This window comes from Gobio gobio (assembly GCF_949357685.1).
Source record: "Gobio gobio genome assembly, chromosome: 2".
Taxonomy (NCBI): Eukaryota; Metazoa; Chordata; class Actinopteri; order Cypriniformes; family Gobionidae; genus Gobio; species Gobio gobio.
Window position 1 is genome coordinate 10922433 of NC_137098.1, and position 13348 is coordinate 10935780.

The 13348-nt window shown below is 40.2% G+C and overlaps 1 protein-coding gene across 1 annotated transcript in view; it reads right to left on the reverse strand.

The window, feature by feature from the left end:
• Positions 1-2508: 2508 nt before the first annotated feature.
• Positions 2509-13348, reverse strand: part of phlpp2 (PH domain and leucine rich repeat protein phosphatase 2) — a 106216-nt gene continuing 95376 nt past the window's right edge. The window contains exons 13-19 of the mRNA XM_079841232.1: positions 12110-12310; positions 11848-12010; positions 9893-10023; positions 9649-9762; positions 7978-8172; positions 6633-6864; positions 2509-6506 (exon numbers count right to left, since the gene is read on the reverse strand). Coding sequence (XP_079697358.1) covers positions 5235-6506; positions 6633-6864; positions 7978-8172; positions 9649-9762; positions 9893-10023; positions 11848-12010; positions 12110-12310 — 2308 coding nt within the window. The 3' untranslated portion in view covers positions 2509-5234. The remainder of the gene's footprint in view (positions 6507-6632; positions 6865-7977; positions 8173-9648; positions 9763-9892; positions 10024-11847; positions 12011-12109; positions 12311-13348) is intronic.

The following is a 13348-nucleotide window of genomic DNA, read 5'->3' on the forward strand; positions in this document are numbered from 1 at the left end:
TGGTAAACAGACACACACACACACACACACACACACACGCATATGCACATTCAGCGATGGTCCAACGACTTCAAAGGTAGATTTTCGCAAATCGCAAAAAATAAAAACCCAGGTGATAACGTGAGCTCCACTACCAAAGGAAAGTATAGTACTGATAATATTTACACAATGTTTGTCTCTCACATTGTCCCACAGCAACATTACAATAGTGCACATTAATGTACAATGTTTTATAATAATAATTTATTCTATTTAGTGTCCAATTCATTCATTTAACATATCTAATATTGGGGGCATCCAAGTTATTTGACATATTTGAACATTTGGAAAGAAAAAAAAAAGTAACGCAGTAATTACTTTCCCTGGTAATTAGTTACTTTTATAATGATGTAACTCAGTTACTAACTCAGTTACTATTTGTAAGAAGTAACTAGTAACTATAACTAATTACTTTTTTAAAGTAACGTGCCCAACACTGGTTACCATCAACATGCCCATGGACACTGCCTCCTAGAGGTCTGCATGTGGAATTGCACATTGACGTGGACAACAACGCAGAAGTATAAATGAAAACCAACGCGTAACTTGCGGCGTAGAGGATATGGCGTAGGTCCGACGCAGAAGTATAAATCAGCCTTTAAATGTTAAATCAATGTAAAGACGCGACACTATTCACGTGAATTGAGCGTTTAACGCGTGATTCGCGCAAGTTGAAAAATCTGAACTTTGGCGGATATTTGCGCCGTGTTAAAGGAACACTCCACCGTTTTTAGAAATAGGGCTTATTCAACATCTTTCCTACATTTAGATATGTGGGCAAATGCATTTTTGTCTCAGTGCATGCATTGTTTTAGTTTGGCAGGGTAGCTTAGCTTAGCATAATGAATGGAATCCTATGTTGCCAGCTAGCTTGTCCCTAGTAAAAGTGATCCAAAAAAAACCCCCCACCTAATTAGTTCTTGTGGCTTGCGTATTCACAACGAATACAAATAGCGATGCAGATTAAGACTAGGCGATTTCCTAGGCAGATATTGACTTGGGACTATATTATGGGGAAGCGCAGGCGAAGCACTGCTACTTGGGCGCAGAGATATCACCCAACACATGAAATCCCACAACTTCCGTCATCGCCATTCATGTACTGTATGAAAAATTGCCAGCTACTATTCACGCCGGTATGTTGACGGAAGTTGTTGGATTTCATGTGTTGCGAGATATCTCTGCGCCCAAGTAGCAGTGCTTTGCCTGCGCTTCCAAAAGCACTGAGACAAAAATACATTTGCCCACATATCTAAATGTAGGAAAGATGTTGAATAAGCCCTATTTTTAAAAACGGTGGAGTGTTCCTTTAACCAATCAGGAGCTTGCTCTAGTAGTGAAGTGATAACGAGCGGCAGAAATCCGAACAACAATGGAGGACAAAATCATCGTTGCTGTATGTGGATACCCGGAGCTGTACGATACATCTTCGTATGATTATAGAAACAGGAATAATACGGATATTTTGCAATGAGACTGGAGCTGGAGCAGAAGCCCCTCCCATGACACGAATTCGCATCTGTTGTGAAGTGAATTTCACGCACAATTGACGCAAGTAAACTCAAAATGTTTAAGCGTCCAACTACGCGTGAATAGCACGATTTATTTGCGCAAGTCGCGTCTGGTGTGAACGTACAGGTATAAGAATCACCACCTTTCATTTAACGGATGGATAAATGTTATGGCTATTTAGGAAAATTAGCATTTGGCTAACATAAAAAAAAAAAAACCTCAGCATGTTTTGGCCATGAGAACAGGGAACAAATGTTTAAGGGATCCAAGGGTAAGTTTACACGACACTGATGTACTAAAAACGGAAAAGTTTTTAATTTCGTTTTTCGCATAGAGGCGACAACGTTGGCGAAAACGATTAAAAACGCTATTTAGTGGTTGCTGATGTCACTTTGTAAACACTACGCGCATATAGACTGAACACGTAATGCGCATGACAAATCCGTGTTTTTGTTTAAATGGAGATTAATAACGGTGTGGTTTTCAAGAACTTGCACTTTGAAACCATTTTTCAAAAGTTTGGGCAAAAGTTGGTAAAAGTTTCAGGCCCCAAAAACGCAGTTGTCGCGTAAATAAACTCCCAAAACGTATAAAAAGTTCCCCGTTTTTAGTTGAAAACTGTGTCGTGTAAACGGCCCCTAAAATACAAAATTTGTTCATGTGGCAAAGCAACTAGCTAAGTTGCCTAGGCTGAAGAAACAATAGACACTAACGTTACTCCACAACAGAGCACTGCACTTGACACCCACAGACATACACATATTTATGGATTCTCCCAGTCCTATTAATAATTTCAGATTAATAATCTAATTAGACATGTATGATTGTTGCATATATCATTTTTAAGCATGATGCAGATATGCATCGTGTTGTAGGTCTAAGGTGCTGTCAAAAGCAGCATGATTTGCTGTATCCATGACATTTGTTTGAAAAATTACTTTCTATTTCTTTTTCTTTAAAATGTTAAAAGCACTGCAGGGGATGAAACGGTTCTATAGCTAACAACAGAGTTATACTACATCTTGCTAACAAAGCAAGCCGTCAAAAGCTTGAACTCTGCCTCTTAGCACAGTATGAATCAGCATGTTGTGCCTCAATAACCACATCTCTCAACCAAACATAAGAAATGACATATTTTAGGGGTTTTAATAGAAAGAAATACCTACTTTGCATTTCAACAAATAGCTAAAATGCAATTCTTAAATATGTCTATGTATATAGATTCTCTGAGCTACGTACAAAGTGCTTATACAGTGTAAAACCCTTTTACTTTATATGATTGTACAACAATACTTGATGCACTTAAGCATACAGCTCTAAATGATTTAGGGAGTCTAGGTATCAATGTCCAGCGCAAAAAAAAAAGGGAATCGGAATATAAGCGCTAAAGAAAAGTTTGAAGGAAAACCTGTTTTAAGACCCTGACAGAATAACCCCAACAAACTGCGAGTCATGCAGGGCTGCTGCATCCATCCCACTGGCTTCAGCTCTCAGTAGCACCCGAGGGACGGATGAAATACTCAAAATAGCTTCCCCACCTTCAAATACCACTACATCTTTTGGCACAAGAGCTACAGTTTTAGGCCTGTAGGCAATTATAATTAACACCACAAACGAGTTAATGGCAGTAAAAGGTCGATCTCAAAATCTTCCTGGATGTTAAATACCGGGATCCAGATTAGTTACATGGTGGCCTTTTCACACAGCATATCGTTTGGCACAAACTTTTACCAGCTGACCATGAAGAATATTCATTAAAAACACTCAAAATGTCAACCGTAACGGACATAATTTACTAAATGAATCTTGAGATGAAATGGCTTAAACATAATATCTGAGCATATACATGTACTTAAGCTCATTTTCGGGTTGAACGTTTCAGGGATGATCTACAAATTCAAGTACTTTTTTTTTTAATATCATGACAATGCTGACACTTTTTTAATGAGATGCGATTTCTACATTTGAAGACTTGTCTAAAGACTAATGAATGAATGAGAGTGCACCTAATAAATTATAAATAATTGAATACAACTGATGCCCTAAAATTGGCTAAATAAAAAAATTGGGCTTCAGATAACATCACTAAATTTAATATCTAACAATTAACAGTGAGTTTTGCACTTGATTTCCCCTAATTGTAATTCCATAATTCTTTATTAATTTATTATTATTTTTTAAATGTTTGAAATGTTATGAATTGCGTAAAAAAAAATAATAACTTGCAGGGAAAAAAACCTTTGTTGTTTCCAATAAACACCACTAGATGTCTCCTCAAACCATGGGCACAGTGTTTTACTGCACAGAATTCCTTAATACTGTGATTGTGGCAATTACAAACTCAAATGACCCAATATGCAATAATACTTTTTCCTCTGGTCTCCTTATTAAAATAAAACAAAACTAACCAGCATGTTTCCTTATACGTGCCATGCATGGCTAAAATAAGAGCACACACACACACACACACACACCACACAATACATATCATATGCCCTGTACCTCTCATACAAAAAAAATGTGTCAGCTGTTCACTTTTTTCCCCTTGATAATGAGATGAGAAAATATCCCAAACTCACTCAGATCAACAGCAAAACCACATTACAACAAAGACCCAATGACATATTCATGGCTCGAGGCTTTATAGTATGAGCTCTGTGATGTAGTCATGGCACACTCGAAACTTCAAGTACTCTAAACAACCCGAGACAGCTCAAGTTATGATTTCAGACAGGGTTGTGAGGTCTTTCTGCTCCCCAATTCACCTCAGCCATAAAGGTGTGACAATGCTTCCACTGAGTATTGGATGTACTAAGAAATAGAGGTTGTCGTCTCCATCTCACTCTGACCTCCACCGCTAGACTGATTCCCTCTCCGGGTAGATCTGTCAGGGCTTGAATGTTACGTCGGGTTCGTTGTACTCTTCTATTGTGCAGAGTGTTCCAGAGACCCCCATGGCTTTGTCTGGGAGATCCCGTATGCATACAAGTGAGGAGATCAGGGGAGGTGGCGAAAGCTCTGGTCCTTTCACAACAAATACTCTATTCCATGAAATGCAGCGGGATGTTTCCAGCAGGTCGGATGGGGAAGAGATCCTTTTGACCCTCTGAAATATTCCTCACGGACTTCAAAAGTGCAGATTACTGACTAGTTGCCACTGTGGGAAGGTAGGAGAACAAAACTGCACATACACCAGAACAGTAAAGGCTCTCAGAACCTCAACCATCGTCAAGAGGCACTTTTCTCATCTTTTGGTCTCAGTTTAGCTGATAGTATCTTTCCACCAGAAGGCAAATGTGATCATTGAAGCCTACTTAAGCCTGTGACCTTTGATATAAAGGGCAAATGTCGAAATGAAATCACGCATGGTGATGAATGAGGTACTCCAGCTCCATGCTGTGGTTTTTGGTCAGGAATAGCCCATGTATTTCCTCAATCAAAGACCTCAATCTTCATGATTTCATCGGTCCTGACATTTGCACCCCTTTCCACCCTTCCAGTCTACGACTCGGAGGTGGCTACGCCACCGCAGATCAGACCAAGAATGCACATGCAGGGACCCACACGTGATGACGGTGCTAAATAAGAACTGGAATATCTCGAAGGCAGGAAGTGCGTGCTAGCCTCTTTGATGTGGCACTATGATGCGGAGATGCTCCAATGGTGCGGTCTGCTTGCACCCACTATAGAGCTGTGTCATAGACATCCTGTTGCAGGACGGCGGTGGGGTGGAGACCGGGGACGGTGGGGTGAGGATGGTCCCAGTTGGGGTCTCTTGTTGAGGGCGGGGTTGAAGGAGGCGGTGGCCCGGGAACCACAGGGCTCTGGCCTCTCAGCTGCTCGCGCACATCCTGCTCCAGGCTAGGCGGTATAATTAACTGGTCTTCTGGGTCTTGCTGGGCTGGTGCGGCAAAATATCCCGATTTCTTTTTGGGGGCCTCGAGTGCTACTTCAATGATGTTGTGGCTATCCTCCAGAGCCACAACCGAGCCATTAGAGAGCTTCTTCCCGAAGAGGCTGGAGGTGGAAGGAGACTTCTTCAGATCCGAGATCTCTCGCCCACACACAGCCAGTAGGCAGCCGTTGGTGGCAGAAACCACGACGCTGTTTTGCCGACGCATTTTGCTGTTGGGATAGTCCGAGCCCCTCGAATCATGCCGGCCGTCCAGGTCCTTGGGGCTTTCGGGTGGTCCGGAGCGCAGCTGAAAAGCACAGCAGTGAATGTCCACCTCCACCTCTAGCTTACTCCCATTTGAGATGACACCTTCTAAAGGAGCCTCATCGTCGCTGTCGAGCCCATTGTCTGACTGGTTGCTGGAGAAGGTTGCACTGGAAGGTTGTCGCTGGAACAGAGCCGGGTGCGCCCCTGGCCCCAGGCTCACGAGCGGCCCAGTGTTACACAAGGTAGCAGCAGGATGCAGACTACAGCGACGCTCCGGACGAGCTGTTGGTCCTGAAGAGGGGTGCTCGTCCGAGGCCGTGGACCCAGCCTCGCTGCCCACTTCAGAGGCTGACATCTCGCTGTTGAACTCCGAGGCGATGCCACTGCTAGACGATGGTGTGGCTGGATCACCAGGGGAGACAGAGATCGGTAAAGGTGTCGGGGCAGGTGGTCCTCGGGCTTCTGCGGTCAAGAGATGAGGCTCGCACGTACAGCTGTCTTCTGCGATATGCAAAGCCACCACTACTGCTCCGACATTATCCCGGCACCCATAGCTCTGTGCCAGCGTGCAGAGCTTTTTGGCAGCGGCGCGGGGGTCTCTGACAGCTAGCACAGTGCTCACTGCCTCCTGGTAGGAAACCTTCTGGAAGAGTGCTTTGTTTCCTAGGATCAGGAACTCATCCTGGGAGCACAAAGGCTCTGTGTGCACCCAGGGTTTGGGAATCACCCAAGGAAACAGGTAGGAACAGCCAAGTAACCGTGAGCAGCATGTCACCCCACTCACCTTGTTATCCTACAGCACAAAAGAGCCAAATGATTAATGACACAAATAAGCTTTTATTTCTCACTCGTGGACATGCTGACGACATGAAGCATCCGCCAGTTAACTTGCGTGCATGAACTGAGAAAGAGTCAATACCTCAGTGATAATAGCTTTAGCCAGCTTGACACGCTCCATCTCCTCAGCGCTCTGTTCTAGGCTGAAAACTTTCGAGAGGGCAAGAGGTCGCCCATCACGACACAGTACAGCCTGGCAGGTGCCTACGTTGGCCACAGTGAGGCTAAAGTAGCTGCCAGGCTCGGAGGACTCGTGATGGATGTAACAGAGCAGAGCAGAGGCACCTAGCTTCTGGCCCGCCATGCCAAGTTTCCTGCAAAAACAGCAACAAGAGAAATGCATTTATTATTCATATAGCTAAAATTCTAAGGCTCTTTATGAACTAGGGTGCGTTCAAGTCGTATTTACACATGTGAACAACAAGTCGTAATTACAAGTGGGAGACTTAGGATTTTCTTTCAGTCCAGAGTTTCCGAGTTAGGGATGTGTGACAAAATATGGCAGATGCAATTGATGCAGCTACTGTGTTGACTGTAAATTTGTTGAATTGAATGAATATCTTTTTTCATTTACAATAAAACTAGCTAATAAAACTAAGTATATTGTACAATTACAATATATACATATATTACATGCTATATATTATACAATTATTCATTTTACAGGACTTTTGTGAATTGAACAAAACTATAAAAAAAAGGAAAAAACACCTGATGTGCATTCTGCAACATTTTGTAGAAGTAGAGTTAATGTTTCTGTATTTTTGTAGATAAGGAACATTGCCATTTTGTCATTTGAACACACCTGACATTGTAATTACTACTTCCCGAAATGTAAATATGATCTCCCCAAGATGCATCAAAGCTGTTTAGTCTTCAAACTTGAAACTGTGTCAATATGTGAATCATATTTTCATATACATATTGCATTTGAATGTACATTAACTACTTTCTGCAAAGCAACAAAAATAAGGAATAATATACAGTCAGGCGGCCATTATTGCAAAGTGGTGGGGTCTTGTATGACTCTATATTATCCCACTCATTACATGACTACTAACCAAATAAATAAATAAATGGACATGAAACTAAAATGACTTTCGCAAGAAAGAGATTGCAGAGTAACACGAGAAACTAGAATGTAGCCAAATGTAGAAAACCGGTTCCCTGGAACAATGGTCGATTATATAGTTTAGTGGTCTGAACATGTCACGTCTGACCAATCAGAATCAAGTATTCAAGAGAGTGCCAGCGTAATAATGTTTGTTCATTACTTAGCTTGTCACTTCGTATGAATTGTATTAATTTCTAATCAAGTGTTACCAGTTATTGTACAAGCAAGTTGAAGCATACAAAATGTATCAATAAAGAAAACAAAGCTTAATCAATTCATGCTTAAATAAAAAAGATGTGTGTGCAAAACACACCTATGAGAGGCAAGGAAAGTGTTGCACATGTATACACTATCCACACTGGAGTGCTGTATCTCTTCTGCCAATACATCTCCCATGGTGCACTGCAGTAACCTGGAAACTTCCTCATTACGGTCACCATCAAAAATCCCATAAGCAGCCTCTGGACTGTCCCCGAAGCGATCCACAGCCAGCACAGACACACACAACCTGAAGGTAAAACACAAGATTTCAATGGAACAAATGCTCTTCGTGAAAACAACACCCAAGTAAAATGCTACAATGTGAACAATATCACATTACAAACATTTCATTGACTGGTAATGGATACACCTATATAGGTACATACACAAACTCACTCTCCCTGACAAACGCACAAAAGTGACCCCCCTTGGTGGATATAGAGTGCCGAGAGAGGATGCGATATTTGAGACTGACTGCTTTGAAACTGTGGAGGTAATGCCCTTCGCAGGGGGAGCCAAGCACACTGATGTCACATTAAACATGTAGAAACAAGATCATTAAGCCTATGGGAAGCGTTCTGCATTTAAACCAGCCCCCCTGCTGCGTCTTGCCCCCTGGTAGCCAAATCTACTGCAAATCTAAATGCAACATGAAATGGCGTATTGATCAACGCGACATGGCGCTAAAACTTGACTACTTACTTCAAGCTCCATTTGCAAATTTGGCATGCCAAGTTGGCCTCTTTTCCCTAGCCATGACCCCGTACATATTCTCCTCTTTCGCTTCCTCCTCTTTTTTTCAGAGCACATAAAAGTTGCCCAAGTGCAATTCATCATGCTTTATTAGTTTACCACTAGCGCATGCTGATGACCTTTTACTCTATACTAACTTGTGTCATAGCCTACGATTCAATAAGTGTCATCATCGTACAGTCTACATACACGTCATAACCAAGTTTATTAGATCCATGTCGTACAGTGGAATGTCAAATGATCTTAAATCGGACAGTCTGTGGCAGACATAACTCATTTTTCTAGAGTTACTGACTTTAGAATTCAGCAAAAAGTCACATCATATGCATAATTCTGATTACTCGTGCACATCCCTAGTGATGTGAATTATATATGTAGCAAGTCTTATGTTGTAAAGCTTAATATTTGAAATAGATTTAAAATTATTGGTTTAAGATTCTTTTCAATAATTTGAATTAAGAACAAAGATAAGAACATCCTTAAAAAGGGGGGGGTTAATGCTATTTCATGCATTCTGAGCTTTTTACACTGTTAAAGACTTGGATTCCCATGCTAAACATGGACAAAGTTTCAAAATATAAGTTGGACGTTTGATGGAGTATTTCTGTGCCAAAAATACTCCTTCCGGTTTCTCACAAGTTTCGGAAAGTTTTTTTTTCTCGAGTATAGGTTTGTGTGACTAGCCTGGTCTTACCAGACCAGTACATTTAGTACATAGTACATTTCATTTGTACAGAGAGTCTGGCCACTCTCCATTGACAAGATTTTACTTCCTTGAAGGCGGGTACTCTGTTGAAGTTTAAAACTATTGGATCTGCCAAGAGCCACTCTGGATCCGCCATAACCAGTTTACGCTGCGATACCCTGAAGTTTCACTGCAGCCAATATATCCTCAATATACAATAGATGGTATTCTGGACCAAACACACTCATTCTTTCCAAAACTCTCATGTCTCCAGATGTTGCTCACTTGTTTCTTTGACCACACATCTCAGCGTAACCATGATCCCACAGGGTGGACGTGCCCTGTGCGTCTCCTGCTGTCACGGCTGGCTTCTGGTCCAGCTTCAGTGTACTTATGTGACTGGAATAGAGAAGGACAAAGACAAGTGGGGGAGATAAAGACGAAGAGCAATTAACCACCTGGGTCTGAGTTCATCAGCTGCATAATGAGTGTAGACAGGTCTGGAGGACTGCTGTTTGTAGCACCTCACCTGAAGAGGTTGAGTGTTTTATGCTCTAAAATGAGGCTACTGTTGCCGGTCAGGTCCAGCTCTTGCAGTGTGGAAGGCAGCGAGTCTGGCAACAGGATTTCCGTCTGCTCATTACAGCTCACATCTACCAGCTACACAAAGAGTACAGCATACTTCATGTGAAATGGTGAATATGAAATAATGTGTGTAACAATCGACAGCCCACAACAAACATTTTGTTGGATTTGGGGACAACTAAATACGCATATATATATATATATATATATATATATATATATATATATATATATATATATATATATATATATATATATATATATATATATATATATATATATATATATATATATATATATATATATATATATATATATATATATATATATATATATATATATATATATATATATAGTGTCATTTTCACAATTATATATTATAAATATTGGGGGGAAAAAACATTTATAAAAGTATAAATCACAAAAATCGAAACAATACATATAAACCTTAAATATAAAATATAAACATAAAATCTAACACAAATATAAATGTTCCATCTAAATCAATTTAGAGAAATGTAGGTTTAGAAGTTCCATGAAACTTGCATATTCTCACTATTTCAATTTAGATTTGGCATTTAAATTAAGTATCATGTGGCTGCTGAAAATTCAGCTTTGCCATAATAGGAATAAATTACATTTTAAAATATTTTACAATATAAAAACAGTTCTTTCAAATTGTAATAATATTTAGCAATGATTTTGCTCTACTTTTGATTAAATAAATGCTGCCTTTCTTTAAACATTAAAGAATAGCATAATTTTTCAAAACTTTTGACTGGTAGTGTACAGTTGTGATCAGAATTATTGGCATCCCGAGTAAATATGATCAAAGATGGCTTTAAAAATCTGCATTGTTTACCCTTTTGAGCAATCTAACCTTTCATTGAAGTAAAATAATTGAAAGTGGTCACAATTATTGGTACCCCTAGAATTTAGGAAGTATATTCCCGTTTAGCACACCAGGGTCACTAGGAACATGATCATATTTATCACAGGTGCCAATACTTCTGACCACAACTGTATGTACATTTTATATTTGAAGATTCAAAATGTATTTGTCACATAGTTATATACATGTTATATAAATATTAGAGCTGTCAAAAGATTAATCGCGAATAATCGCATCCAAAATAAAAGTTTGTGTTTACATAATATATGTGTGTGTACTCTGTTAATTATTATTTATATATAAATACACACACATTCATGTATATATTTAAGAAATATTTGCATGTATATACTGTATATACATTTATATAATCTATAATATATGTAAATATAAAGGTTTTATATATAAAAAATAATATTTTTTCTTAAATATATACATGCTTGTGTGTGTATTTATATATAAATAATAATTAACAGAGTACACACACATATATTATGTAAACACAAACTTTTATTTTGGATGCGATTAATCGCGATTAATCTTTTGACAGCCCTAATAAATATACAACAAGCAGTGAACTGTAGATCTGGCATACTATGTGGACTGTGCAAAAAAAAAGATACAAAATAATACTTTATATGAAAGGTACAAAAGATATTAAAAGATATACATATACAGTGTGCAGTGGGATGAGTTACAGTAACTCAACATAGAGTGCAGTCTGTCTATTGCATTAAACCAACTCCGCCCACTGACATCTGGTTTGCATTTAAAAGTGGAATTAATTTTTTTTTAACATTTGCATATCAAGCATTAATCATCTAACCTAAATTACTGCAATTGTCTATCCATACATTTAACATTTAATTACATTTGAATCTTTTTTTCTGCTTTCTGTTTGTCACTGCCACCTGTTGACTCTGTGGATGACCTTAAGATCCTTTCAATATTAATGAGCAGGTTTTCACATGCCCTGGTCATCATATGTCACCCAAACGCACACTGACCTTGATCTCGGGGAGGTTGAGGACCTCTGGGAACACGCTGATATGGTTGGAGTGGGCGATGAGGGTGTGCAGTCTCTTGCAGCTGGACACAGTGGAGGGGATCGCTTTCAGCTTGTTCCCACTCAGATTCAACTCCTCCAGTACCTCCAGCTTACTGAGCTTGCTGAAAACACAACCAGGGTGATTTATACACATCCTTGATCTTTCTTGAGTGATGTAGATGGAAGTATACTAGTTCGAGGTGTCAGTGAAGTATAGGTACCTAGCAGGGAAGGACAGCAGTTGGTTATAAGCCATATGCAAGACCCGCAGGTTCTGATGCCCCACCAGTAGAGCAGCGCAGTTCTCATTCAGGTTGTTTCCTGTGAGATAGAGCTCCTGCAGGGTGCTGAGGCTCTCCTCTGATTGGCTGCTCGGCGGGATTGTCTCCAGTGCATTGGCAGACACATTCAGATACTTTAAACTAGTAGACGAGAAGAAAAAGGAAAAGCAATTTGGGGAATATTGTTTTTCTTCTTCTTCTTCATTTAAACAGCTTTGTTCATGAAACAAAAAATAATCTTGGTTACAAGCAAAGCCTCGGAGAGTCAGTGCATCTTTCAGCATTAGAGATGCTTAATGCCTGACAAATAAATTAACCCACAGGAAATGGAAAGGCTGCAGGCTGTTATGGCTCATATTGCTGTGTCTCATTGAGCCATATCCTCCTTTACATATCCATGAGAGACTGTGCAGAAGCATGTCAGTTACTCTATGCACAGCACATGTACTTTTACTGTGCTACATACGGTGTTGGGCTCGTTACTCAAAATAATCACATGCATAACTCATTACTGCTTTCAAAAGTAATATTAACAGTAATTTGTTACACTACTAGTTATATTAGTTTTCTGTTACACCCCACAGAGTTGGTAATTGCATATTTTCTTCTCAAAATTCTGACTTTGTGAACGTTAAGGCCTGTGCACACCGGGACGCTTATCGCGTGCGCTTATTGCCAGCGTTTTTTTTAGGCGTTTTTCGGCGCGTCTTTGTCTTCACACCCAATCGATTTTCAAGCAGCATTAGCAGCTCATCTTCTTCTTTGTTTACTTACCTCCTCTTCGTCGTATCAATGTGTGCTCGGCAAGACCGGTTTGTGCTCGCCCCACTAAGTCGTGTTTTACTGAAACTTCAGCAGCTCCAGGCATGTGAACAAAAGCGCAGGTCTCATTGGTCGGCCAGTTTTTAACACGCTGCGTCAAAACAAAAAAACAAACCCAAGGCGTTTTTCCAAAAAATAAACTTTCACGGGTGGCGTTTTTCACGGGTGGCGCCCCTTGTTTAGTCACGAGGCGTTAAACACGCGCGAAAATCGTCCCGGTGTGAACAGGCCTTTAGGGAACATTTACACACTACCGCCTTATTGGCAGAGGCTATTTACACTAACTCCGCCCACTGACATCTGGTTGGGCCGGGCAAAATTACTGGATTGTCAACAGTAGCAAAAGTGTAGGGGTGA